This window comes from Castor canadensis, chromosome 12, assembly GCF_047511655.1.
Source record: "Castor canadensis chromosome 12, mCasCan1.hap1v2, whole genome shotgun sequence".
Taxonomy (NCBI): domain Eukaryota; kingdom Metazoa; phylum Chordata; class Mammalia; order Rodentia; family Castoridae; genus Castor; species Castor canadensis.
Window position 1 is genome coordinate 63,858,331 of NC_133397.1, and position 27,888 is coordinate 63,886,218.

The 27,888-nt window shown below is 43.0% G+C and overlaps 2 protein-coding genes across 21 annotated transcripts; both read right to left on the bottom strand.

Annotated features, from left to right (window-relative positions):
- Window positions 1-5,463: 5,463 nt before the first annotated feature.
- On the bottom strand, window positions 5,464-17,432 carry LOC109699979 (N-acetyltransferase 8F1-like). 10 transcript variants are annotated; one of them, XM_074049998.1, is made up of 5 exons: window positions 17,277-17,421; window positions 10,540-10,623; window positions 8,488-8,720; window positions 7,698-7,807; window positions 5,464-7,060 (listed from the first exon to the last, which is right to left on the bottom strand). In XM_074049998.1, the coding sequence occupies exon 5, from the start codon at window positions 6,983-6,985 to the stop codon at window positions 6,314-6,316; it is 672 nt and encodes a 223-aa protein (XP_073906099.1). In that variant the 5' UTR covers window positions 6,986-7,060; window positions 7,698-7,807; window positions 8,488-8,720; window positions 10,540-10,623; window positions 17,277-17,421; the 3' UTR covers window positions 5,464-6,313. The 10 variants fall into 10 exon arrangements, with proteins under 10 accessions (XP_073906099.1, XP_073906103.1, XP_073906094.1 ...); XM_074050002.1 differs by lacking the exon at window positions 8,488-8,720 and having other exon boundaries at window positions 7,683-7,807; window positions 17,277-17,424; XM_074049993.1 differs by lacking the exon at window positions 8,488-8,720.
- Window positions 17,433-18,520: 1,088 nt separating this feature from the next.
- Tprkb (TP53RK binding protein) lies at window positions 18,521-27,669 on the bottom strand. Of its 11 annotated transcripts, none has more exons than XM_074050011.1 (6): window positions 27,458-27,669; window positions 26,350-26,513; window positions 22,661-22,760; window positions 21,547-21,669; window positions 19,927-20,103; window positions 18,521-18,781 (listed from the first exon to the last, which is right to left on the bottom strand). In XM_074050011.1, exons 3-6 carry the CDS (start codon window positions 22,700-22,702, stop codon window positions 18,695-18,697), a joined length of 429 nt encoding a protein of 142 aa, XP_073906112.1. In that variant the 5' UTR covers window positions 22,703-22,760; window positions 26,350-26,513; window positions 27,458-27,669; the 3' UTR covers window positions 18,521-18,694. The 11 variants fall into 11 exon arrangements, with proteins under 11 accessions (XP_073906112.1, XP_073906108.1, XP_020040529.1 ...); XM_074050007.1 differs by having other exon boundaries at window positions 22,661-22,820; window positions 27,458-27,668; XM_020184940.2 differs by having other exon boundaries at window positions 22,661-22,823; window positions 27,458-27,668.
- Between the last annotated feature and the right edge of the window lie 219 nt (window positions 27,670-27,888).

The following is a 27,888-nucleotide window of genomic DNA, read 5'->3' on the forward strand; positions in this document are numbered from 1 at the left end:
TTCCCCACAACACAGTGGAAATGTGCCAGCATGCCAATACAGATGGAGCACCACTGGGAGACCTAGGACACAGCCATCCTCAGAGAGAAAACAGTTTGCCCAGGAGCTGAGGATGAGTCACTTCTGACCATTGCCACAGTAGAGGTCACCGTCAGTCGGGAATAGCTGCTTGTAGGCAGCAACAGGCATCTACATGGCTCTGCATTAATGATTTATAAAGACATTAAGACCCCAGAGTACAAATATTCTAAGACCCCACTCTCTGCCTTTCTGGGTGAGCTTATGTTATGGGACAGGAACAAGGATAGGGTGGGTTGTTGTGATAATGGTTGACGGGGAAAAAAATTAGGAGAGTGAAAAACACATGCTTATTTTAGGACCTCTGAAATCTGAGTGAATAGCTCATTGGTTTTTTGAAACTAGTGAGAAAATTTGTGTCTTTTACTCCTGTTGCATTCCAGAATAACTACATTTTCCAAGTTAACATAGGCACATTGGAACTTGACCCCCACAAAGTGACCCTGACTTCCTATAAGGCCACAGCTGCTCCGAAGGGCAGTATGTGGAATTGGACTTCCCATATACTTAGCATGACAGGAGCACAGCACCACACTCAGCCATTGGTTGACATGAGGTCTTATGAACTTTTTGCTAGGAATGGCTTAAACCCCAATCCTCTTAATCTCTGCCTTTCTAGGAGCTAGTATTACAAGCATGAGCTACGGCATCTAGCTTCTGACATCCCTTTCTTCAGCCCCTTTCTGGCTCTTGCCATGTTACCACCCAGTGCAGAGAAGAAACTATAACAGAAGCATGCACAGGAAGATGCCCTTTATTCTTTTTTGTTATGCTAAAATTGCATATAGAAACTGATTCTCCAAAGATTAAGTTTAACAGGAAATAGCAGAGCATTTCAATGGGATGCAGGTGCCAGGTTGCTTCGAGCTTTCAAATGGTTGAAGTGATTGGAATTTTGAAGAAGAAATGAGGAAGATTGTGTAATATTTTTTGAAACAACAATTCTTGGATAGGGGAGGGGAGGTGGCCCAAACAATGTGTACACATGTGAGTAAATGTAAAAATGGTAAAAGAAAACAATTCTTGGTCAAAGATTTAAAATCTGAGGCCTTCAAAGATCAGTAACCAGACCAGAGCTTCTCCCAGCTTCTACAAACAGTTATTGGGTAATTATCTTGGCAGCTCTATAAGCTGTAGAAGGTTGTGGTGGCCTTACTGCAAGGTGTGATTCTAGCGGGTGCTTTTGTGAATATTTCTTACTGCTGGATACGTGTTCCTGAGATGCTCCTTAAAAAACTGGCTTTCTTCAGTGAACTCTTTGTTTATGATTGACAAAAGTGACACTGGTTCAATCTGACAATTTGACAATATACATGGAGTTGAATTCATCAGTGTTAAGGACATTCGCAATGCTGTGTGGTGAGAACTGGTTTTAGTGCTTGTCTTTTGTTAGTCCTTTCAGCCAGCCCTGAGCCTCAAGAGCCCTAAATTGGAAGCTCACAGCTAAAATGCAAGGGAAACACCAGGACTCAATTCAAGGTTTAGAGCTTCCCAGGAACTGAGACCTGGCACAAACACGAGTTGGGAAAGCCTTGGCTAGCCAGGTTTCCCAGGCTCCAGAGAAGAATAAATCCTTTCTGGGCTGGAGGTAATCGGCACATGGGCATGTGGACAGTTGCAGATTTGTGGGAAAGAGAGACCCTTACAAGTTTGGGAATTCCCAAACAGAGCAGAGGGCTTGCAAAGATCATGCACTTGAGCCTGAGGGCAGTCTTGCTGAACAGGGCAGGATTTGAGGCAGATTTTCCTGAATGCCGAAGTTCATGGTGGATGATTTCAGGGAGCTGTGAATCAGCTTACAGGTGGGGAGATTCCATTTCCTTGGTGAAGTGGCTCATTTGGCTGAGACAAATTTCTTAATCTCCAAAAGGATGAGATATTGCAAACTAGGTCATTTCTGACATGTCCTCATTTGAAAAGTCTGAGGTTCTAGTTCATTGTCAATTACTAAATCATGTCAGGGGTCCCAGAAACCCTGACAGCTGTCGTAGAATTGGGTCTTTGCTGCAGATCTCACCATAGGGAATAAGTTAAGGAGGGTGATGTAGCCTGTATGCAAAAGTTCTTATGATCAGATCTTGTAATGAGACGGAGTGGTTGGCATGGGTCGAGGTAAGGGACCAGGGCAAAGGAACAACACAGCCCCTTCAGCTATCTTAACTAATGTACATTTCCCTTCCTCAATGTTATGATTTTCACTAAAAGAATGTGCAAACTTATACTCATTTTCCCCCAGTAATAGGGGAAAGTAACTTCCATTTCACTGTCTTTTTGTTTGCCTTGAAGGGAGTCTCTTTGTGGTCTGAGACAGGAGTCTTGGGACACAGCTCTCAGAAGCAGAGCAAAGGCAGAAAAAAAGGAACCATACACAGAATTATCCTTATTCCAAATAAAAGTGGTGGAAGACATATCACCTTTGCCTATTCTTAGAGCTTTGGCTTTATAAAACTTGTCATTGTCAAAACATCCTTACCCGTTTTATGCTGTGTGCAAACCTTAATAAGCCTCTTGCTCTCTGCACACCCTTCTCAAGGACCTGGATGATATCTTTGGAGTGAAATTATCCAAGGAGTGGCCCCCTACCTTTCAGCATTTGTGAGAACATCAGGGCTTAATGTGAGCTCTGATTGGCAAATCTATCCTGTTTTGCAGATAGGGGTTCCTTTCCAGTGGGTTAGGTAAAGCCACTTGACAATCACAGGTGTCTCTAAGATATGCTCTATGTGACCCCTGTCCTAGTGCATCTTCTCCTTGAGGATTGGTTATTGTTATTAGAAGAGATTGGAGTTTGTGTATCCATTGGCTCTGTTACAGGGTGACATTTCTGTCTTTGCCAGCTCCTTAGATTGCCTTTGATGAGTTGCACACTGGAATTTAGTGCTCCAGCAGCATTCAGTTTTTTTCTTTCTCTCCTACCCCTGCAGTGAGGTTTTATGGTTTGGGAGATTTGATTCTCAAATGTACAAAGTGTAGTGTGGTCCAGCCAGCCTTGTCCCAGCTACTAAATGTGTGTGTGTGTGTGTGTTCACAGTGATTCCATAGCAACCCGAATGCTTTCTATAGTTTAGGTTGTTGCTAGTGAAGCACATCTTCTCCCCACCTTTATGGGCACCCAATTCCAAAAACTCTACTGGGCAGGTATTCCTGACATCCAACAGCAAGTCCCTGTCTGGGCATCTTTTAGGAAAAAAGTCCAGTCTCAGTCAAGGTTCTGTAGAATGTGGTTACCTGAGATTGGAACCATTGGTAGGCTCCCTAGATAGGAACTGTCCCTTGCCTGGGCCCCCAGACCTACCCAGCCTGTGGTTGGGCTTTAGACATTGTCTCCTCCCAGACCTCTTTACCAGAGAGATCTCTTATACTGCTCGCCTCTTCTGCCCTCTGGACACAGCATCTCAGCTTCTTCTCACTGAGTGCCCATCCAGACACAGGTGGGACCCCCTGCTAGGGCTAGTGTCCTCCTTCAGCCAGTCCTGGCCACTCAGTTCTCACTATGGCTGCAAGTTGGAGGTCAAGTCCTCCTGGCACACACAGGGTGGTCCCACTGTCTAGGGAAGACCAGGCTTCCTAGAGGCTCCTCATTTAGGACTCATCTTTGCTCTGGACCACCCATCCTAAGACCTTTAAGACAATCTCCAGAGCCAGTCTATAATCTGTATGTAAGACCCCACAAGATTCCCTACCAAGTTGCCCTCCCAAGGGGAGCGTCCTAATCATTTCACAATCACAGTGTTTCCTTCCTTGCCCTTCCTGGCATCTCTGCTTCTGTCATGTAGGCCCAACCAGGGCCTGCCACTTGTGTTTTGGCTGAATAAAAAACTATTTCCCTGCTATTGAATAAAACATTCAGAGCCCAAAGTCCACCATGGTCCTCCTTCATGCCCCATACCTACCCTTTGCCAATGGGGAACCATTGGCCTTGCTGGGCAAGGAGAGCTGGTGGCAGCAGAGTAAGAGAGAGGCTGCATGGCCTGTACCTCCTGACCTCCTAGAAGCTGTCCTGAGGAGTCCATCATTGAGTATGAAGTTGGAACCACAGTTTAGTATGCAACAAATGCTTGATGTGAACAGTGTGGGACTAGAGTAGTGGGAGGAACAGGAGAACAGATGTGTGGATGGTTGAGTTCTCAGAGAAGCACTGGGATGGGTTGCTGCAGTGACTATCAAGGCCAAGACCAAAGCAGCATGGAGGCAGAGTGCCCAGAACACAAGTCACTCATGTTTAGAATCATCTCATGACCTAGCAAAGGGTCCATGTAATGAACTAGGCATGTGACAAAGCCAGTAGGCATGACTGGAAGAGAGTTGCCAAGTTGCTCACTCAGTGGAGATAGTTGTCAGCAGGATACAATATTACCAGAGAGTCACAAATTACTAGATAAGTAGTATCTAGATTACTTAATCAGGGGGAATCAGCCTCTGGTTTGAAGAGAAGCACATGAGTCAAGTCTCTGGACACTCAAGAGCATCCCAGTGTTAAAGTTGAAGTAGCTGGGAAAGAGAGACAGTGCTACAAACATCAGCACAGACCCACATGCAAATTCAGCCTTGTATCAGAGGTTTCCAGGATGACATTTTACTGCCTGAGACACTTACATATTCTGGAGCCCCTGAGTATTTGGAAATAGAAGTTGGAACCAAGCTATATCCCAGAGTAGCAAATATGGGATACTCATCAATCCCACATACTCTTCCCAAACCCACAGGGTTGCTTGTGCTTGGATTCTCCTCAGTCACGATTACCATGTGACTGGGTCCAACTACCTCCATGAGAATTTGACACACCCAGGTCTCCCCATAAATATAGCCCTCACTCCTTCCCAGTCAACTTCCTATCCCACTGCAGTGACAAGAGCCTAGAGCACTCCCCTGGCCCTGTTCTCACAGGGCCACATGCAGCCCCACTGCTCTATAACTACAGATTCTGGACTACAGAGGAGGCTTCATTTCTCCCAGAGTCTGGTATGTTCCACATACAACACATGCAGGGACTTGGGAAAGCTTTTACTGCTTCTGCTTTGGCTTTGGTTGCTCTGCAACCTTGAACCTTGAACCTTGAACCCTGCCTGAGCTGGCCTCCTGGATTAAGATGAAGCTGAGTGTCCCTGGCACAGCAGTCAACCCAGGACATTTTCACATTTGTCATGAGATCCCTAAAAGCTGCCCATGCAAGCCCAGCAGAAACTACTGGCCTAAGACTCATAAGCTAAGTACACCTGAATTTGTATTTTTTACTGTTTTTATGCAACATTAATATGGTGTTACACATATTGTCACTGAGCTTCAGTGGCAATCTGAAGAGATTCCCCAAGATAATGGGGATGTCTACCCAGTAAGTCCTTTTCTTGATACAGAAAATAGTTTCAAAATGAGACACAGGCAAGATAAGAAACTTGTAGAGTTTTATTCAGCAAGCAAAGCAAAGCACACAACACCCCACTGGTGTAGTGTGGGCACTGGGAGAAATGCCAGGAGTGGCTCCAGTAGCAGGGAGATTTATATATGTGTGTAAGCATAAATTTTAAATATAAAATTTAAATTGAGACAGAGGCTTTTGGCTCAAACATTCCTTAGATAAGTGTTTTTTTTTTTTTCTTGTTTTTTATTCTGAGCACCAGGTACATTTTAGTCACTTTGGTAGTTAATAGATTTGACATTATCAATCCAGCCCACAGATACTAAGTCTGGTCAGTTTACTAAATTTGGATTATTGTAATATAAATATATGCTTTTCTAGAATATGCCTTTAAGCAAAGGATGCTCCTTTCACTAGATGCTCCTTTCAAGATAGGTATTTTACTGGTGTTTGCTTATCTAGTTCTCAGAGCACACTAAGATTAAGGCAAGGTCAAGGGTATTTTTTTCTTTTCTTTGTTTTCCTCTATCTTATGCTACAGCTCAGTTATGAAGTATTAGGATTAAGAGAAAAATGTGTGTTTTAATTGGATTATGTGTTAGTCAATTTTAAAATCTGTTTGACATCTACTCCCATGATTATGGTCCTTGCCTATAGTCCTTAATCTATCCTGTTTCAAAATGAAACACAGGCATCCCAGAAATCCTGAATGGAACAGAGTCCCTAACAATCCTAGAAACTATCAGACTCATTAGATTTAGATATGCACAAGCAATGACCCTTTATTGCTTATACCACTGAACTAGCAGGGTTTGCTTGTTACTACAGCAGAGTGGAAAGAATTCTGACTTGTACACAGGACATAGATCATGGGCCTCCTTACTGTGCAGAAGGGAGGGTATATGTTAATTTAACTGTATAAATGCTTACTAGCCTCCAGAATATGGTCATGAAGTATTGGCCTGTCTTCTGGAAGCCCATGCGCTGGTATAAAGCCAGGGCACCATGCTGCAAATCACTGGTTTCAAGGACAACTTCACTGTAGCCCTGGTCCCGGGCAAACTGGAGGACAGTCCTGACCAGGGCTTTTGCTATCCCTTCTCCTCGGTGCTCCAAGGCCACAGACAGGTGAAATATTTCCAACTGCTTCTTCCCCAGTGGGGGAGCCTTGACTGACAGAGCACCCACCATGCCTACCACCTGCCCCCTACATTCAGCCACCCAGAAGCCAGAGCCACAAACACTAAGGTAGGACTTGGTGATGTCAGCCATGTCTGTGCGCAAGCATTTAACCACATACTGTCTCCAGGGGTATCTGGCCAGCATCCACAGGCAAAGAAGCAGGGTAAAGCAGCACACAACAGCCAGGAGCCAGGAGTCACAGACCAGGAGTAGAGCGAGAGGCACCCCAAGTAAAAGCAGTAGAGAGCGGGGCAGCATCAGCATGTGGTAGAAGGTGGTAGGGATGTGCTCCTCCATGCCCCTGGAGAACAAGTCCAGGACCCACTTGTGGTCACTCTCTTGGTATTTGCGGATGTGATAGGGAGCCATATGGAGACTTCTGTGTCTGAGATCTCAGTGTTCATGAGTCAAGGCAATACCTGCCCGCACAACTTCTCTGCAGCCCTATAGAAGAGAAAGGAGGCCATGTGAGTTCCCCTATAGCTCCTAGCCTCCCAGGCACCTTGAGACCCTGATCAAGGTTGTGTCTTTCTGATGTCACCCAAGAGGAAACCTGACACCACCATTAAGAGAAGATGTAGGGTTATAAATACCTGATTGGAACCCTGGTTCCTCCTCTTCCTATCTGTGTGACCTTGGCCATGTCACTTAACCTCTCTGAACCTGTGTGTATTTTTTTTTTTTTGCATGCAGAGTAAAATAATAGCTGTTTTCTAGATTTGTTTTCAGGTTTTAATGAAATAATTTATCTGAAGTACTTATATATATGTGCATATATATGTATACACATATGTACAGTTTCTTCCCTTCTACCGATTTTACCCTAATAGAGGCTCTCTAAACTTCTTGGTACATTGAGATGGCACCTTTTGGCAGATAGACCTGAAGTCCCTAAGTCTTTGTTTCATCTCTAGGGTCCCTACAAGTAACAGCCCAATGTTAAGTTTCAGCAAGGCCTCCTCCCCTTAATTATAAAAGCTCAAACTACAAAGAAGAAGCTCCAAAATGCCCCACCCTTGACACCCCAGGAAGGTTATGGGACTCCAGGGGTACACTTGGACCTTACCCTGTGTCTTCTCACCTGCTTCCACAGAGCTGAGAGCATCCAATGTGGCCTTAGCTTTGAAATGGCAAACAGGTCTGCTTCACCTCTGGGAAGCAATCCCAGGTTGGCACCTCATTGGCTGACTCCTGGTTAATCATAAAAATCTCTTCAGGTTAAGGGCTGAAAAGTGACACAGCAAGGATTCCATTCACCTTGTAATCCCCAGGGAATAAACCTGTAGGAATGTAGGCTCAGAGAGGAGTCAAGTGTCCTAAGCCTCATGGGAGGTTGGCCACCCCTCTTGTCCCTTCAAGCTGCAGCATCTCTCACTTGACAAGGTTGGTCTTCTATGAGGCCCTCCCTGATCCAGTGCGCATACCTGTGGGGAGTCTGGGGACTTTGTCATTCATCCTGAGATCTCACATCATGGCAATTGTCCATGTCCCCTGGCTCAACAACAAGGTCCTTCACAGCTGGACTTCTCCCTGCCCAAGCTGAACCTGGTCCTAGACAAATGGATCCTGGCATTTCCCCACACTGCCTTCCCTATCCTTCCTCCTCTCCATCAGGCCCTCACTTAGAAATTGTTGACTGAGCTGCTGAGCTGCCTTTCCAGTTCCTAGAAGAGCCGATGTCCTGCTGGCAGGCCCAGGAGTGTGGGCAGATACTGTAAAAACTGGTGACTGCGCAGAGCCATCAGACTTGTCACATGTGCCAGTTGAGGGTGCACCTCCCTAAGACAGGCAAAGCATCACAGAAGAACAACCCCTTCTCCTTGAACTCTCCTCTTACCAACAGCAACTCAGCTTCTGCCCTTGTGACCCACCTTGGCAGAGCAGTTAAGGCCCTGGCTTTCTCCTCTCATGGCTCCTGAAGCAGGAGGACATGGAATTTGCTTGCAGTTTTCTCTCATGCTCATTGTGGCCAGGAGCCCGGTAGTTACATGGTATTAAGCAGAGAGGTGGCTGACGTGGGGTCTTATGCTTAGAGAGCTTCTCAGGGGCCGTAGGAAACAAGCTGTCCCCACAGCTGTTATAGGGTGGGGTGGGCACATCAGGGCTGCCAGGAGAGGGGATAAGAAGACTTCCCAGGAGGAGCTCTTAGGCTCAGACCCAGAAGGCTTGGCCTCAGTGGGCAGTGAGTGGAGCTTCTCAAAATGAGAGAAGTGTCAATACCACTGAGGCAGGATGAAGACACAGCTTTTGGCAAATGATAGTCAGAGTTTTTGGAGAGAGTTGTCCAACCTGACCAACAAGGGAGGGAGTGGTGAGGTTCACAGGGACCTGACGAACATTGAACTTTCGTAGTGTAGACTCTATTCTAGCAGCACAGGAGACCATAGGTGATGAGCAAGATGAGGAGAGGGGGAGAAGGAGGACAGGGAGAAGTGAGTGGGAGAGAGAAAGGAAGAGGGAGAAGGAAAGGGAGAGGAGAGTGAGAATATGACTTGGTTTGTATGTGGGGAATGATCATGCAAAACAAGAACGGTAACAGATCCCCACCAGAGGTAAGCGTAGCAGCTGAGCTAAAGAAGGGTCCCAGGTACAGGTGTGCAAATTGCTCATGAGAGTAGCAGGCCATGGAGGGCTCTTATGAATGAATACAGCCTACTGTGATAGCCAATGTACAAGCCTGGCCAAAGGAAAAGGCACAGACCACTAATGTGCTCAATTGATGTTGGTTGCCACTACTCTGCATCCCGTGATCTGCAATGGCTTGCAGGTGGATCCTTGTCTGGGTTCTCTGGAGTAGTAGAGGCCCAAAAGACATGGTAGTGACTTGGAAAGAGAGAGGTGATGAAGACAGTGAGACTTGGACCGCTGGAGGTGCATTTCAGGTCTGAAATGGTAGAGATTAGTATGACTCAAATGCAGATAAGCCTGTGAAAGAGGTCAGAGATGACCTCTGCACCGGATAATGACATGGCAAAGGTGAGGAAGAAGCTAAAGAAAGAGATGTTATGGTTGATGGTTCAATGTACAACTGGGGCTGGAATAAGTGGCTGAAGTGATGTGACCACCAGCTCCAGGCTCTGTCAGAGTGGCTGGCCTCCCATGAAGTCAGAGCAAACTTCTGGAGGTCAAGATCCAATTTGACTCATATTAACTTGGAAAATGTATTTTCTTCTAGAAATCAACAGTAGGAAGTAACACAAATGATCTCTTGTGTATTTGAAAAATAATGAGAAATTCACAATTCAGAGATCCTAAAATTAGAATGTGTTCTGTTTCCTCCTAAATTTTTCCTCATTACCCATCATCAGAGCAATCTACTCCATCCTCCTTCCTGTCACATATGCTCAACCACCGAGGTAGGGATTGGAGGGCTCAGACTATTTGCACTCTGAGGTCTTATTATCTTGCAAATCCTTTATGTATAGAAGTAGGTAGACACCTGTTGCAGCCTACCAGCACCCATGCCTGACTGAGGGTTTGGTCAGAGGTGACACACCCTCAATTCCTAGGCATACTGTGGTTCACTCTTTATGAGGATGGTAGTGTCCTAGGTCTCCCAGTAGTGTTCCATCTGTATTGGCGCGCTGCCTCATTTGGGCTCACAGAGGAGCCCTCTTTCCATTGTATGTTTGATAACCTTGAGCAAATAACCTCGAGCACACAGGGCTTCACCTTCTCTATTCGACATCCAGTTTCCTGGGATCATATTCTTTCTTCCTTCTTTCCTTCCTTCCTTCCTTCTTTCCTTCCTCCCTCCCTCCCTCCTTTTCTCTCTCTCTCTCTCTCTCTCTCTCTCTCTCTCTCTCTCTGCCACTCTTACAGAGCCTGGAGCTCGAGGTCACATCACTTCAGCCCCTCATTCCAGCCCCAGTTGTACATTGAACCATCAACCATAACATCTCTTTCTTTAGCTTCTTCCTCACCTTTGCCATGTCATTATCCAGTGCAGAGATGAAAATATAACAGCAGTGGACACAGGAAGATGCTGTTTCTTCTTCTTTGTGACACTAAAATAAGATACAGAAACTGATTCTTCAAAAATTAAGTTTAACAGGTAATAGCAAAGCATTTCAATGGGACACAGGTGCCAGGTTCCTCTGCACTTTCCAGTGGTTGAAGCAAGTAGAGGTTTTGAAGGAGAAATGAGGAAGGTTGCATAATATTTTTTGAAACAACAATTCTTGGTCAAAGGTTTAAAATCGGAAGCCTTCAAAGATCAGTAACCAGACCAGAGCTTCTCCCAGCTTCTACAAACAGTTATTGGGTAATTATCTTGGCAGCTCTATAAGCTGTAGAAGGTTGTGGTGGCCTTACTGCAAGGTGTGATTCTAGCGGGTGCTTTTGTGAATATTTCTTACTGCTGGCTATGCATTCCTGAGATGCTCTCTAAAAAACTGGCTTTCTTCAGTGAACTCTTTGTTTATGATTGACAAAAGTGACACTGGTTCAATCTGACAATTTGACAATATACATGGAGTTGAATTCATCAGTGTTAAGGACATTCGCAATGCTGTGTGGTGAGAACTGGTTTTAGTGCTTGTCTTTTGTTAGTCCTTTCAGCCAGCCCTGAGCCTCAAGAGCCCTAAATTGGAAGCTCACAGCTAAAATGCAAGGGAAACACCAGGACTCAATTCAAGGTTTAGAGCTTCCCAGGAACTGAGACCTGGCACAAACACGAGTTGGGAAAGCCTTGGCTAGCCAGGCTTCCCAGGCTCCAGAGAAGAATAAATCCTTTCTGGGCTGGAGGTAATCGGCACATGGGCATGTGGACAGTTGCAGATTTGTGGGAAAGAGAGACGCTTACAAGTTTGGGAATTCCAAAACAGCAGAGGGTTTGCAAAGATCATGCACTTGAGCCTGAGGGCAGTCTTGCTGAACAGGGCAGGATTTGAGGCAGATTTTCCTGAATGCCGAAGTTCATGGTGGATGATTTCAGGGAGCTGTGAATCAGCTTATAGGTGGGGAGATTCCATTTCCTTGGTGAAGTGGCTCATTTGGCTGAGACAAATTTCTTAATCTCCAAAAGGATGAGATATTGCAAACTAGGTCATTTCTGACATGTCCTCATTTGAAAAGTCTGAGGTTCTAGTTCATTGTCAATTACTAAATCATGTCAGGGGTCCCAGAAACCCTGACAGCTGTCGTAGAATTGGGCCTTTGCTGCAGATCTCACCATAGGGAATAAGTTAAGGAGGGTGATGTAGCCTGTATGCAAAAGTTCTTATGATCAGATCTTGTGGTGAGACGGAGTGGTTAGCATGGGTCGAGGTAAGGGACCAGGGCAAAGGAACAACGCAGCCCTTGAACTTTTTTTTGTGTGTGGTAATGGGGTTTGAACTCAGGACCTACACCTTGAGACACTCCACCAGCCCTTTTTTTTGTGATGGGCTTTTTCAAGATAGGGTCTCTCGGACTATTCACTTTGGCCGGCTTCGAACTGCAGATCTCTTGCCTCCTGATTAGCTAGGATTACAGGCATGATCCACAAGTGCCCGGCCCCTTGAGCGTTCTTAACTAATGTTCATTTCCCTTCCTCAAGGTTATGATGTTCATTAAAAGGATGTGAAAATTTATATAAAATACTAAGCAAGCTCATTTGTCCCCAGTAGTAGGAGAAAGTCATTTTCCCTCCCACAGTCTTTGTATTGGCCTTGGAAGTTCTGGTGGCCCGACACAGGAGTCTCGGGGCTCTTCTCTCAGGAGCAGAGCAAGGGCAAGGGAAAAGGAACCATACACAGAATTCTCCTTTTTTAAAATAAATGTAGTAAGTAGTAGAAGATGTGTCACCTTTGCCTATTCTTAGTGCTCTGTCTTTAGAAAACTTGCCATTTTCAATACTTCCTGTTCCCTTTTTTGATGTGTGTAAACCTTACCAGCTAATAAGCCTCTTGCCCTCTGCATACCCTTCTCAAGGACCTGAGGGCTCTGTTTGAGGTGGAATCATCCAACGAGGGACTCCCTACCTCCAAGATTCTGGGGAACACCAGGTCCTAATGTGGGCTCTGGCTGGCCAATCTATCTTGTTGTGTAGATGGAAGTCCCTTTCCTTTGTGTGATGCCACTTGGCAAACACAGGTGGGCAGGTGATCTGAATGTCTCTAAGGTAAGCTCTGTGTAACCCTGATACTGGTGCATCCTCTCCTTGAGAACTGGTTATTCTAATTATAAAAGCTCGGAATTTGTGTATCCACTGACTCTGTTACAAAGTGACATTTCTGTCTTTGTTATCTCCTCCTAGATTTTCTCAGACTGGAATTTAGTGTTTCTTCAACAATCAATATTTTGTTTCTCTCCTATGCTTTCAGAGAGGCTTTCTGTTTCATAGATTTGGTTCTCAGAATGTACAAAGTACATCATGATCCAGCCAAGCTTTTCTCAACTACTGAATGTATGTGTGTTCCCAGTGACTCCATGGTAACCTGAATGCTCCCTGTAACCTAGTATTTTGCCAGTGGAGCACATCCTCTCCCCCACCTTTAAGGGTACCAAATTCCAAGAAACCTGCTGAGCAGGCATTTCTGATATCCAGGAGTTAGTCCCTACCTGGGCATCTTCCAGGAAGAAGGGCCTGAGTTCAGGCAAGGCTCTGGTCTGTTTGACCACTTGTAGTTGGAGCCATCACTGGGGCCCCTGGATAGGATCTGACCCTATGCTTGGGCCCCCAGCCCTGGCTGGCCTGTAGTTGGGATCCACACATTGTACCTCCCCCAACCTCCTTTCCAGGGAGGCCCCCTGCCACTACCCAACTCTTCTTCTCATGTGACACAGCACCCCAGCTTCTCCTCACTCAGTGTCCATCCAAACAGAAATGGGAGCCTCTGTTGGCTGAGCAGTCCATCCCTGACTGCTCAGCCCTCTCTGTTGCTGTAAGTCAAGGCTAAGGCTTCTTGGCTCACACAGGGTGGCTCTGTTGTGGAGGTAGAAAAAGGCCTCCCTCTCATCAGGGGCTCATCTTGCCCACCACCCAGCGTAGGGCCTTTTGTCCAATCCCCTGATCCAATCCATAACCTCCCTGTGTTGGCCCCATAGGATTTCCTTCATTCTGCTTTCTCAAGGGGGTGGATCCTAACACAGCCTTATGCCAGATCTCCTCCTGAGTCATTCCTACTCATGCCAGCCTATCAAGAATTCAGCTCACCCTGGTCCCTTCCCAACCTCTCCCCTTCCCTTCACTGAAGCTTTCTCAGCACCCTCCAAGCGTGCTGTAAATTCTATAGCTATCCACTTGCTCTTAATTTCCTCTTAGTGAACTCTACCAGTAAGGATCTGATCTCTTTGTTTCACTGATGTATCACTAAGTGATATCACTAAGTGCCCAGAACAGCCTGGCACCTAGTAGGGGCCCAATCAACATGTGCTGAATGACTAAACAAGAGACAAGCAGCTTGCTTATTCCAAGGAATGCAGGAATGAAAACAGGCTCATTTACCGCAAAGCTACTAAACTTAAGCTTCAGACTCCCTCCCTGCCATTTTTATATGTGTCCTGCTGTTTGAATTCTTTACCAGAATGATAAAGATTTTTATTTTTATTATTTTTATTTTTTTACTATTTATAATGAGTCTTTTTGTGTATCTGGAATATTCTGGTTTTGGAATATTCATAAATCATTTTTATTTGCTTTTTTTCCTCACTTCCCTATTCAATCCTGAGTCAATGGACAGGTACTATATGCTGACTCCTGTCCTCACCATTTTTGAGACAGTCTCACTATGTAGCCCAAGGTGGGTGGCCTGAAACTGACAATCCCCCAGCCTTAGCTTTCTGAGTGCTGAGATGACAGGTGGGTACCACCATACCTAGCTAGGCTGGTGTACTTTTATTTTTCAGGGTTTTTAATTTTTGTGCTGGGGGTACAATGTTTATCAGTTTTTTGAGTTTTCAAGCCCCAGATGGCTTTAAAATTTAGATTGTCCTGGCTCATGGTGATATTTTATACCCCCCCCCAAAAATTAGAGAAAAGTATATTTTAATTCATTTTGGAAATAATTTAAAACCTATGCATCCACACAGGCACATAGAAAAGTCCACGTATTTATACCAAATGGTAGCAGTTCTCTGGAGCTTAGAGGGGTTTTAGGTGATTCTCTGTGTCTTAGCACATTCGAGGCTCTCAGCCCTGATTTGACATGACAGAACTGAGTCCTTGGAATCTACCTGTCTCCGCTTAGCCAATGCTGAGGGTCTAAACGGATCTATGAAAGACAGAGGATGGTAGGCAGGTGTCTTATTTTATGTTAATATTTTCATGAATCATTTTAATGTATGCAACGTAGTGGTGTTTAGTACATCCACAGTATTGTCCAACCAAAACATTTCACAGACACACAGACACACACACACACACACACACACTGTTTTGCTGAACTATTTAATAGTAAGTTGCTGACATTGCGGCATTCCATCCTACATTGTGTTTATCTGCTATGTCTGCTAGCCTTCAATCTAGAACTCTTTTTTAAATGAAGGTGACATCTTGTTGAAGATTATACTTGACATCTTTCTTTACTAGATGTAATCAATTTGCTCATTAGTAAGTTTATGTATTTTAGGAATCAGTAGTGTATCTATTAGGCATCTTATCAGGAGATACATAATGTCAGTTGGTCCTATTACAGGTGCGGCACAGTTGATTGCTTGGTTAAGGTGGTGCCTTGCCGGATCTCCCCATTATAAAGGCATTTTTCCTCTGAAGTTAGAGAGTTGATACTTCCCCAAATCTCAAAATACTATGGTCTGGATTAAAACTTAGATCTGTCTGAGCCCAGATATTGTGCTTTTAATGAATCCGTAACACTGCCTCTTGCCAGACCATCATCTCTAAAAGCATTCTTTTTAGTTGATGTGAGGCATACCACATATATAATTATTCTCTTATTTTTACAGTTTTTTTAAACTTTTCAGTTAACTTTTGCAAATAAATCTTTGTGTGTGTTTCTGTTTTCTTAAGCTAGCTTCCCCACAGTGCAAGTACTGGGAGGAGTTTACAAACACCATTAATGGCGCCACTGTGCACGCCTAAAACTGTACAAGCATGACTGTCTCACAGCAATCTTCCAAGTGATGTCTTTTGACTTCTAAACAAGTTTTCCACTTTGTAATGTTGGGTTATTGGTGAAGTTGAACTCTTATGTTTATTAACCTGTTATGCAGACAGTTTTATTTTTGTAACTATAAGGGTTTCAACTCCTTATGAGCCTTTGAGTCAAGGGAAAAAAATAAGTAATACCATTTCCTGGGAAAAAATTAACATATGCTCCCTTTCCTTTTTTCCCTTCCCCTTTCCCTTCCCTTCTCTTTCCTTGCCTTAACAGGGTCTCACTATGTAGTCCAGGCTGGCCTCAAACTCAAAATCCTCCTGCTTCTGCCTCCTGAGTGCTGGGATTACAGACTTGTTCCCTTACATCCAGTTTATGGGATTTTCTTACTTTAAGAAAGCTTCTGTGCCTCAAATGGTAGAGTACTTGCTAGGCAAGCACCAAGCCTTGAGTTCAAACCCTAGTACCACAAAAACAAACAAACAAAAAACTATTTTATAGTTGGAGGTGAGGCTCAAGTGTTATAACACCTACCTAGCAAGTGTGAGGCCCTAAGTTCAAATTTTATATACTTCAAAAAAAGAAGTATATAAATGGAATCATATATAATCTTTAAAAATAGCTTTGAGATTTAATCACATTTTTCATCATTTTAAAATGTAATACTGTTTTAAATGTATTCTCAGAGTTGTACAATTATCACTGTAATTTTAGAACATTTCCATCAGCCCCAAAAAACCTGTAGCACTGACCCCGCCATTTACCCTCCCCTCCCCCTCCCTCTTCCCCAGCCAGCCATAGGAAGCCACTAATCTACTTTCTGTCTCTACAGATTTTCCTATTCTGGACATTTCATATAAATGGGACAGATGCTAAAAACGATCCAAATTTACACTTTAAAGGGATTAAGTATATAATATGTGAATTTTATATCAATAAAGCCATCCTCTGTGTGTGTGTGTGTGTGTGTGTGTATGAGACCTGGTCCCCCAAACTGTATCATCTTCCCATGAAATCGGCTCCTCCATCTCCCTCCTTTTTATGGGACCGTATCATCCAACCACAAACTTTTCCTTCCTTCCCTCTCAAGCCATCACTTCCCAAACACTGCAGGTTAATCCCTCACAATAGCCATGCCCATTGTTGGCCACCTGAGTGGGACTGTCACAATGTCCTGCCAGATTTATCTTCCCATGGATTACAGGAGACCCCTGAGGGCAAAGTGTGTATCTTCCCATGAAGCTGGGGCCCTCAGCCAGAGTCATGCCCAAGCCCTTCACCATGAGGGTTTCCGCTGCCTCCCCTCAGCAGACGGGTTTTAAAGCTAAGGCTGTTTGCCCTTCAGATGGCGCTGAGGTGCAACTGTGCTACGCCTCTACGTCTTTGGGGTCGACTCTGGTACAGTGCTTGACAGCACTCTTCGCCCCAGTTCCTCCGCCTGTTCGTTACCTCAGGTCCCAGCACCCACAGACTCACAGACCGCGCACCTGCGTCCTGTCCTGATATCCAGGACGCGCTAATGTCCACTGTGTCGCTCCCGCCGGAGCGCGTGACCACCGGCAAGCCAGGTCCCCAACCCTCTCCAGGACGCGAGGGCCCGCTGGGGCAGCCGAGAGACTCACCGCACACCCCGATCAGCTCCCGGGATCTGAGACTCACAGCACCCCCAGCGAGCCGTCCCGGGATGCAGCTGTTATCTTGTTGTCAAGCAGGTTGCCAGGCCCCCTGCACTTCTTATTGGCTGATTCAAGGAAGCAAGAGGCGGCTTTTTTTCTTTTTTAGGCATGGTCTTGCTATGTAGGCCAGGGTGGCTTGGTGTCCAGATATTGAGGGCTCCTGTCTCAGCCTCCTGAGTGCTGACATTCCAACATAAACCACCATGCCTGGCTTGAAACGTGTACTGTCTCGGGGCGCAGTGAGGACTAAAGGAGAGGGTGGCCATGAAGCTGGAGCACAGAAAGTACGAAGGAAGTGCCATGTACTTTGGTCCTGACAATTTCTACCTCTCCACCTTGCAGCACAAGGTCGGAACATCCTCCCTCTTCCCTCCCCCATTTTTGAAGTTGGTGTGAATGAAACAAGGTAAGCAATGTCACTGCCACAGGGAAGCTTTCTGGGCCACTAAGAAATTTCTTTCCAGCTTTGCAGTGGCCGACCTTCAGCAGACCTTTCCTGAAGCACTCTCTGAGTTTTCCTGGATTCCTGATGGCTATGTGGAGTGAGCAAGACAGAAACTTGTTGTAGTAAGCCAATTAGCCTAACTCAGAAGTCCACAACCTATTGACCTTGGGCCAAATACTGCCCACCACTTGCTTTTGTAAATGAAGGTTAACTGGGATGGGAGCATGGTCACTATGCCTGTGTTATCTGCAGCTGCTTTAGAACTTCAACCTCGGAGTTGATGTGGACTGCAATGAGAAACATTCACTATTTGACCCTTCACAGAAGTTTGCTGACCAATCAAAACCAATAAAGTGAGAAAAAAAATCAAACTATCTGTGATCTTACACAAGTTACTTAATAGTTCCGTAATCTTTTTGTTGCCTGGTGTGTAAACTGGAGATAAAACAAGTATCTATGTAACAAAGCTGCTATGAGAATTACTGTGTGTAAACACTCAGAACCAGGACCCAGAGGTCTGGAAGGGAAAAGCTAGAGTATCTTGAAATAAGGCGGGGGGGGGGGGGAGTGTGGATATAAACTAATGGATATAAAATTACTAAGGCAAGAACCTTGTATACTATAGGCATTCAATTAAGTGTTTGCAATTTTTTTATTCCAATGATACAAAAACAAAATATATTTGAAACAAAAAATAGTAACAGTAGTTATCTTTAAAATAATAAAAAGGTAGGACTAGTAGTGGTTCCATTTTTATTCCATTGCATTTATTCTATAATGAACACAATTTTTTAATTGGGAAAGATGGATCAGTGTGTTTTTTTTGTGGAACTGGAGTTTGAACTCAGGGCCTAGTGCTTGCTAGGTAAGCATCAATGTTTCTTTAATGCTGAAATTTTCTGTTAATATTTCTAACATTTCACAAAACATCTTTTGTTGACATTCTACAAATGACACCATCCAATAATGTTCCAATACTCTCTTCTTGTGAAGACAGTTTGTATATCTGTAAGGAAAGACAAATTATGACTTGGTGATATATTCATACACCAATGATTACTATTATACAAATATGTAAGTGAAATTACCATTCAATTGTTGGTATAAAATAATGAATTACCATTAATTATTTTTGGTATAAAATCCCAAACATGATTGAAATATCCAAAGTAGATGGCATTCATCACATATGGCAAATATTCCCTTTAAAGTACAGCCATGAACAAAAAAAGCCAAATTCTCTAAACATAAAAAACATTTTAAAAGCACACATTTAAGTCAGGCATGGTGGTGCATACCTGTAATCCCAGCACTCAAGAGACTGAAACAGGAGGACTGTAAGTTCAAGGCCAGCCCTGGGCTATAAAGAGAGCCCTTGTCTCACAGAACCAAAATTAAAAATAAATAAATAAAAAGTATACATCTAGATTTTAGATATTAACTTCATATTTTATATTCTAAATGTATTATATAAGCTTGATATTTAACAATATCCATTTTCTTAAAGTGGAGAATGCCTTTACTAACTATATTTCTAATTATACTTTATAAAAAGCTACACCTTTCATGTGTTTGGTTTGGTTTGGTTTGGTTGCAATAGGGCTGCACTACATAGCCTGGCTTGGCCTCTAGCTCTCTATCTGTCTCAGCCTCCCAAATGCTAAGATGCCAGATGTGTGCACCACCACACACAGCCCAGTTTTTTCTGTGGTACTGGGGTTTGAACTTAGGGCCTTATACTTGCTAGGCAGGTGCTTTATTCTACTGCTTGAGCTACACCTGTTGGCAAGTTTTTTAATCTGTAATTATTTTTCAAGTAATTTAAAAAACTGCATTATTATTTCTTTTTTTTTTTTTTTGCGGTACTGGGATTTGAACTCAGGTCCTCCACCTTGAGCCACTCCACCAGCTCTCTTTTTGTGATGGGTGTTTTTTTGAGATAGGGTCTTGTGAATTATTTGCCCAGGCTGGTTTTGAACCTAGATCCTCCTGATCTCTGCCTCCTGGGTAGCTAGGATTGCAGGTGTGAGCCGCTGGCGCCAGTCTGCATTACTATTTCTTAAAAGCTCAAAAAGAAGGTGCATTGGAATTAATAAATAGCATCAGCATTACTCTTCATCTATTACCCTCTAAAAATATGGGTCTACAAACCTTTTTGACTTCTGAAATATTTGTTATTTCTGAAAGACTTTCCAGAGAAACCAGATGACCTTCCACTTGAGATATGAGGTATTCTTGATTTATTTGTTTCTCTCCCTCTTCAATGTAAACAATTAAAATTGAGGTGTCATTTGCTGAAATGCCAAATTTTTTCAAAGCCTCTGAAATCTAAGGAAGAAACCAAAAACTGAGAAACAATGAACCAGTGTTTCCTATGTCTTAAACATCCCCTGACCTACTTTCCTCCTCAGTCAGGTTCTTCCTGTTTTTTGCATCCCAGTTTCCCCTTTCAAAAATCCCTTTTCAACATCTACTCTTACTGTCCCTACAGTATTCCCTGTTTAAGGATGCACCTTGCTCCTATAGAATCAAACCCGGATTTCTTGGCACTGCATGCAAACAATCTCCTTCTGGCCCCAAGTGACTGTCCAGGCACACACTCTGGACTTCTGGTTGGGCTGGGACTACAGAAGAGTATGAAATACTGTTCCGCCAGTGCTCATGCTTGTCCACTGTTTGGTCACCCTTCTCCTCATGGCTTGGTTACTGAATGCATGCTTCAAAGCCTAGCTCAAAGGCAACTCCTCACTCTAAAATGAATGGCTTCTTCACTGCTCCCCTAGACTGGAATTTATATTCCCATTGCTTCATTTATCTTAACTTTTGTCTTATTCATCTGCCTTTCCTCAGGAACACATTTGCTTCTTTTGCCCTAGAGCTGTAACTTGAACAGGAATAGTGTCTAGAATTATTTCAAATGACCTCCAAGAAACAATAATTATGTGGTAAATTTTATCCCAAGCACTGGGGAATTCTATTACCATGCTGAGGTAACTTCATTTTACGAACTTTATGATCATATGTATTTTAAATCATACCACAGGCTTCCTAATTCTTCTCCTGAATGATAGTAGTTGCTGTAGTAGTGATACTAAAACTTCATCAGCAAAATTCATTCCTTTTTTCTCATGTGCTCCGCACATGTGGAATGTCATTAGCTCACAACTTTTATTAAGAAAGCATTCCTAGGGCTGGGTATGGCTCAAGTGGTAGAGCACTTCCCAAGCAGGTGTGATGTCCTATACCTCAGCACCACCAAAATAAATAAATAAATAAAAGCATTACTATGAGAATTTCAAACCACAAACCTTCCTATGCACTGAGTGTGTGAAAGGGCATGTGGTAAGGGCTATACTAGGTACCAGCAAATTCCAGGCACTGCATATGGGTAAGACATGCATCCTACCCTCAGGAAGTTTGAGTGAAAGATATCAGGAGCACACAAAATATCTATGACTAATGTTTTATCATCTGAATTACTGTCAGTTTCGTAACCAAAAACACTGGAGGGATCTTCCTGACCCTACATGGGTCATGGTAGGGACAAATAATACTAGCCTCACTTAATTTTAGTTAAACTTATAAACAAAGCTTATCTGTCTAGTAAGAAGCAGTGCTAAACCTCAACTTTCTGTCCAGAGCTCTCTTAACAATTATTTTGGCTTATTACTAATAACTGTTTTCAGGAACTTTGCCTCCAACCCAACAATGGGAAACACTTATGCTATTATGACAAGGTCATAGAAATTAAGTCAGTAAATTCCACATTACATTGTTATTTGGGGAAAGGTTGAAAATAATTTCAGTAGCTAGAGTTCTTGTCTTCATTTTTCCCAGTTTGTACAGGTGAACTGCTTTGTTTGCTGCTATAAGTATCTGAAATGGATCAACAATCTACCAAAGAAAATAAAAAGAATAATTAAGAGTCTGCAGCATTCTGAAGACATACACTTCTCCCTCCCTCTCCCCACAGTAACTCAGTACCCACTTGTTCTACTTCATTGTGAATCTTTTTTTTTTTGGCAGTACTGAGGTTTGAACTCAGGGCTTCATACCAGCTTAGCAGATGCTCTATTGCTTGATCATCATTATTCTTATGGACTATATTTTTAAAACTATTATCTCAAAGGCCAGGATAATTAAAAAATATATAGAATTTTAAAGCTGCAAGGCACTTAGTTTTTAAAAAATCCAAATAACATTGAGGGAAAACATGCAAAAGGCCATATTCGAACATTTTAGCTGTATTTTTTTAATCCTCTAACTACTCAATTAAATCAATATTATTCGCATGTAATAGATGAGGGAACTGAAGCAAAGGGTTTGAATTCCAGCTCTGTCACTTACCAGTTTGGGAACTTAGGCATGTTTCTTAGTATTTTACTGTTCAAGGCAGAAAGTAACAGTACTCACTTCATAAATTGTGGATTGAGCTAGGATTTATAAAGCACTTAGAACAAGGCTAGGGACAGATTAAGCACTCTGTAGGAGCTGGCTAGGACTTGCTCAAGAGAACAGTAAGTGGCAGAGCTAGAATTAGGTCCTGGTAACATGATCCCAGTATGTGCTCTTCACCACTTCGATATGCCTCCTCCACAGATACTGTCTTATTCAGAATCCACAGGTGACAAGCTGAAGACCAGGCATCTGCCAGACCACAATTCACAAATGTAGTCAGAGCTAGACTACAACCCTTCTTATTTTCTAGGGCAGGGTCTGGCACTTCTGCCTCCATTTACTGTTAAATTCAAGGATGGCCAATTTTGACTTGGGCAAGAACTTTTTACCTCAAGACAACCAAATTTTAGACTAACCTAAATTGTGAAAAGTTAGCATCTTCTTAAGTGTTCAGTATGGCTAATTAATTTTTACACATTGTACTTACCACTGTAGGACTTATTAGTGAACCATCAATAGTGCCTTCCATGGCTTTTTTTCGTAAGTCTCCAGCATTCTTTACATCTTTAAATAACAGAAGGGTCACACTGCATTCAGGAAAAAGGTCCAGTTGGTGTGTTAACTGCATTTCATAGACAAGAAGGATTCTACTGCACAAAACCAAAAAATTTATTTAAAAATTAAGGTTATAACTCATTTCTTTTTTTTTCTTTTATTCATATGTGCACACAATGTTTGGGTCATTTATCCCCCCTTCCCCCCACCCCCTCCCTCTCTCTATAACTCATTTCTTAGCAAATATCCTTGCTAATAAGCAAATGGAACTAATTTTAATTTTTAAAAAATCATATAACTAGTACATTAGAAAAATCCATCCTCAAATCACATTTGGCATCCTTATTAAATGCTGTCTTTCTAACCCTGCTGAGCTGTTTCTATTTCTTTTCCATTCCTGGGAAAAAGTCATGGGAGTCAGCTGGTCCCCTGCCTGTCAAGATGGGAGGCTGCTTGGTTGAGGGACTATTTCCCCAATGGACAAACTACAAGCAGAGTACCAGGAATTTTCGGATTACAGGCTACTTATGGTACCAATTAAACCTTATTCCATCTTATCCTTTTTAATTTTTTGATCTATTTAATTTATATTTTAGCAGAATCTAGCCACAAATACTAATTCTTTTTTTTTTTTTTTTTGGTGGTGGTTATGGGGTTTGAACTCAGGGCCTCACACTTCCTAGGCAGGCATTCTGCCAGCCCCTTCTGTGCTGAGTATTTTTGAGACAGGATCTCTCAAACTGGCCTGGCCTCATTGAGACCCTCCTGATCTCTGCCACCTGCATAGCTAGGATTATAGACATGAGCCACCAGCGCCTGGCCAAGGAAATATATTTAAAGAATAAAATATCATACTTGAACCAAAGATATTCATTCCACATGGAAATTAGCAGAGAGCACAAAATTACTAAACAATACTGGCTTTTTGGGGGTCTTGTTTTTTTGGCAGTGTGGGGGTCTGAACTCAGGGCCTCACACTTACTAGGCAGGCACTCTACCTAGTACATTCTGCCAGCCCCATACTGGCCCCTTTTTAGACATAAGCACAACAGGAAGATATGAATGAAGCATATGAGCCAGGGTTGTACTCAGTGGTAGAGTGCTTGCTGGCTATGCCCGAGGTCCTGGGTACAACAGAATACTGTACCCATGAATGGAAAAACTAAGTATGGCAAAAAAAAATTTTTATTTTTAAAACAATTTTAATCATTTTTTTTTCTTTCTCATGCTGCGGAGTAAACTTAGGGCTTCACACAAGCTAAGCAAACACTACCAACTCAGGTTCACTCCAGCATCAATGTGTCTTAATGATATTTTGGTGGGACAATGTGCTAGGCTCATTTCATCCTTACACTTGGTAGGCCCCATTTCTAGGACTCTTTCTCAAGGAATTAATTGGGAATTTGAGAATTATATAATAAGCTGCCTCTGTCATTATGTTAACAGTGAAAAGCTGAGAACAACCTATTTAGCCAGTAGGAGTTTAGATGTGACTAAACAACCATTAATAAAAACTACAGTATTGCAGGAAACTTGGCTCAAACACAAGGTCTTGAGTTCAAACCCCAGTAACACCACCACAACCAGGAAAAAAAAAAATGACCAATAAAAATTCTGTTTTATTAGTAATATAGCTCAGTAGTAGAGTACTTGTCTAGTATGTACAATCTCCCGGATTTAATCTCCAGCACTGAATAAACAAAACAAAAACACAAAGCTGTAGTGCCAAATGTTTGATGTGAGAAAGCAGGATTAACATTAAATAAAAACACCTGAATGGAAAACAAAACAAAATGTAGCTAAACTATCAGTTTGTCAGGGTTCTTTTTTTTAAAGCTGCATATAAAGAAAAAATACTCAAGAGTCTGACACTGTGGCTCACACCTTAAATCTCAGCTACTCAGGAAGCAGAGATCAGGAGGATCACTGTTCGAAGCCAGCCTGGGGAATTAGTTCATGAGACCCTATCTTGAAAAAAATCCATCACAAAAAAAGGGCTGGTGGAGTGGCTCAAGGTATAGGCCCTGAGTTCAAATCTCAGTATCACACAAAAACCAAAATATATATAGAAAACATATCAAAAAGTTTAAAAGTTATCTCTGACTTGCTGAAATTACATTTGATTTTTTTGTTAAAACAAAAAAAGAATATTTATAAATGATATCCAGGCACACAACAGCAATTCACTTTATTCATGCTAATGTCTACTGAAAAGATGCACAGAAAAAAAAAGACATGAAGGAAACAAATCAAAATATAGCCATCTTGAGAACAGAGATTATTAGATGGTTTTTATTGTCCTTTGTATTTAAAAATGTATTTTGTGTATGGCCTCAGTTTTCTATAGCAAGCAAACAAAACATAAATATCTATGATCAGGGAGAAGAAAAATGCCTTATGTTTTTTAATAATAGGGAGAAAAAAAAAGAGTCCTTAGAAAGTCTCAAGAGTTTGTTCTTGTTTAACGTAATTCACTCAGGAAACTTTAGAATCATCATTGGATAGTGCTATGGTTTGTCCAGTGAAACTCATGTTGAAATTTAATTCCAATTATGAGATATAAAAAGGTGGGGTCTGGTGGTACTTTAAAAGGTGGTTAGGACTTTGCCCTCATAAGTAGATTAATCCACTCATGATGGTTAATACATTAATGATTTATCTCTAGAATGCGTCTGTGGGACTGGAGGTGAGCCTCAAGCAGTTCCTGCCTTGCAAACAGGAAGCCCTGGATTCAAGTCCCGGTATCACACATTCACACACAAAATCTGCCATAAAGGTCAGTTAAGTCTCCTCACTTGCTCCCTGTCTCTTGCCTTGTGACACCTTCAGAACTGTGTCAGCAAGGCCATCACCAAACGTGGCCCCTGGACCTTGAACTGGATCTGTTGGCCAAAATAAATAAACTACCTTTAAAAAACCCAAAAAACTGAGCCAGGTGCCAGTGACTCACACCTGTAATTTTTTTTATTGGAAATATATTTTATTATTAGATAAATAAGACAATTTCCTTTCAGAAATTCCTTTATCCAAGATGAAAACTTCCTAAGAAAACTTCAGTCACTAGTACATTCAAAAAAGATTGTACTTTTAAATTGTCCCTATTATTTCCTTTGCTTAACATTTTTTATTTTATCGTTTTTACATTTACTCATGTGTATGCACTGTTTGTGGCACCTCCCTCCCTTCCCCTAATCTGCATATGAGGGAGAACATGCGATTTTTGGCCTTCTGAGCCTGGCTAACTTCGCTTAAGATGATGTTCTCCAGTTCCATCCACTCACTTGCAAATAATAAAATTTCATTCTTCTTTGTGGTTGAGTAAAATTGCATTGTGTATAAATACCACATTTTCTTAATCCATTGGTCAGTACTGGGGCATTTTGCTGTTTCCATAGTTTGGCTATTGTGAATAGTGCTGCAATAAACAAGGGTGTGCAGGTGCCTTTGTAATAACCTAAGTCGCATTCCTTAAGGTATATCTCTAGGAATGGTATTGCTGGATCATATGGCAGACTAAGTTTAGTTTTTAAAGAAGCCTCCACATTGTTTTCCAAAGTGGTTGTACTAGGTTACATTCCCACCAGCAGTATGTGAGGGTTCCTTTTCCCCCAGTCTCCTTACCAACATTTGTTGGTGGTGGTCACACCTGTAATCTTGGAAGGCTGAGCTGGAAAGTATTGTTGGAGGCCAGCTTGGGCAAACAGTTCTCCAGCCCCTACCTCCAAAAATAACCAGAGCAAAATGGACTAGAGGTGTGGCTCAAGCACCTGCTTTGAAACCCAGTCCTACCAAGAGAGAAAAAAACAAAAAAAAGCTTACCTGTCTGAGGGATTATATTAGCAAAATAAAATGGACTTTCTTAGTCCATACGAAAGATTACATATTTTACATTCAAATCCCATATTTAATAGCTACAGTCTTGAATCCTTACCTCCTAAATATATTTTTAATTTGCCCATTTCTTTCCTTATCTCTTAAATATATTTTTAATTTACCCATTTCTTTCCTTACCTCTTAAATATATTTTTAATTTGCCCATTTCTCTCCTATACTCACTGCCCATCATCTGCTTTCTACCCTAACAGTGACCTTACTGAAATCCTTGCCCTCCTATAATCCAACCTTCGCCGGCAGTCATAGTGATCCTTTCCAAATGCACATCGGATCTTGTCGTTCTAGTGCTGTGATGCTAGGCCCTAACTTTACATCACGGTGCCTTACATTCTACGACCTGGGTCCTGCTACCCGCGCTGGCCTCTCAGCTTCAGGTCACCAAGCCCTCCAACAGGTGGTTGCCCTCCCCTAGTCATCTCTCCCTTACTCTTTCCTCCCTCAAACCCATGTAATAGAGCACCCAGGGCACCAGCACCACTTTCACAAACCGTGCGCCTATCAGCGCTGCTTTTAAGACATAGGGTCTGCATGCGTTGCTCAGGCTGGTCGAGAACTCCGAGGATCTAGGGTTCCTCCGCCTCCCAGGTAGCCGGGACTGCGGGCACGGGACATGCGCTCGACTGTCTGTCCGTTTTATCTGCCCACTATATAACCTGTATTTCTTGTGAGGACAGGCTGACTCGGTCATTTCCATGCTGCATTCTCGGACTGGCCTTGGCAGGCACCTGGTAAGGCTGGCGGAGGGAGCCACAGGGATCATACAAAGAAAACTGCTAAAGTTGCCGGAGACGAGCCCTCACCTCCCCCAGCCCGTCACCTCGCGAGCAGAACTCACGCTCCAGCACGGTCCGTCCGAGAAGATATCCCCTTCGGAAACAAAGCCCTCAACTTCCGGAGATGGTGCTCAATCCCCGCCTACCGGATCCGCTTTCTAGGAAACTGGCTTCGAGTCAACCATGTCGTTCCGGATTCACAGCGGTCGTCGTTTCCTCTGGTGATTCCTCCTTCCAAAGCTGAATCCTGGGTGGCGGAAATGAAGGAGAACATGTGCTACGTCGTCACTTCGGGCGGAAGCGGAAAGGATCCATGGGCCCGGGCCGGAAATTGAGGTCCGGTTTGAGTCTGTGCCTTGTCTTTAACTTATGTAGTACCCTGCGTCGGAAGTCCTCAGTATCTTTCTGTAAAAAGAAGAAATATTCACCAAGATGAGCTGTACACATAGTTTCCACTGCCCGAAATTCAAAATTTTTTTCAGGGGAGTCGGGA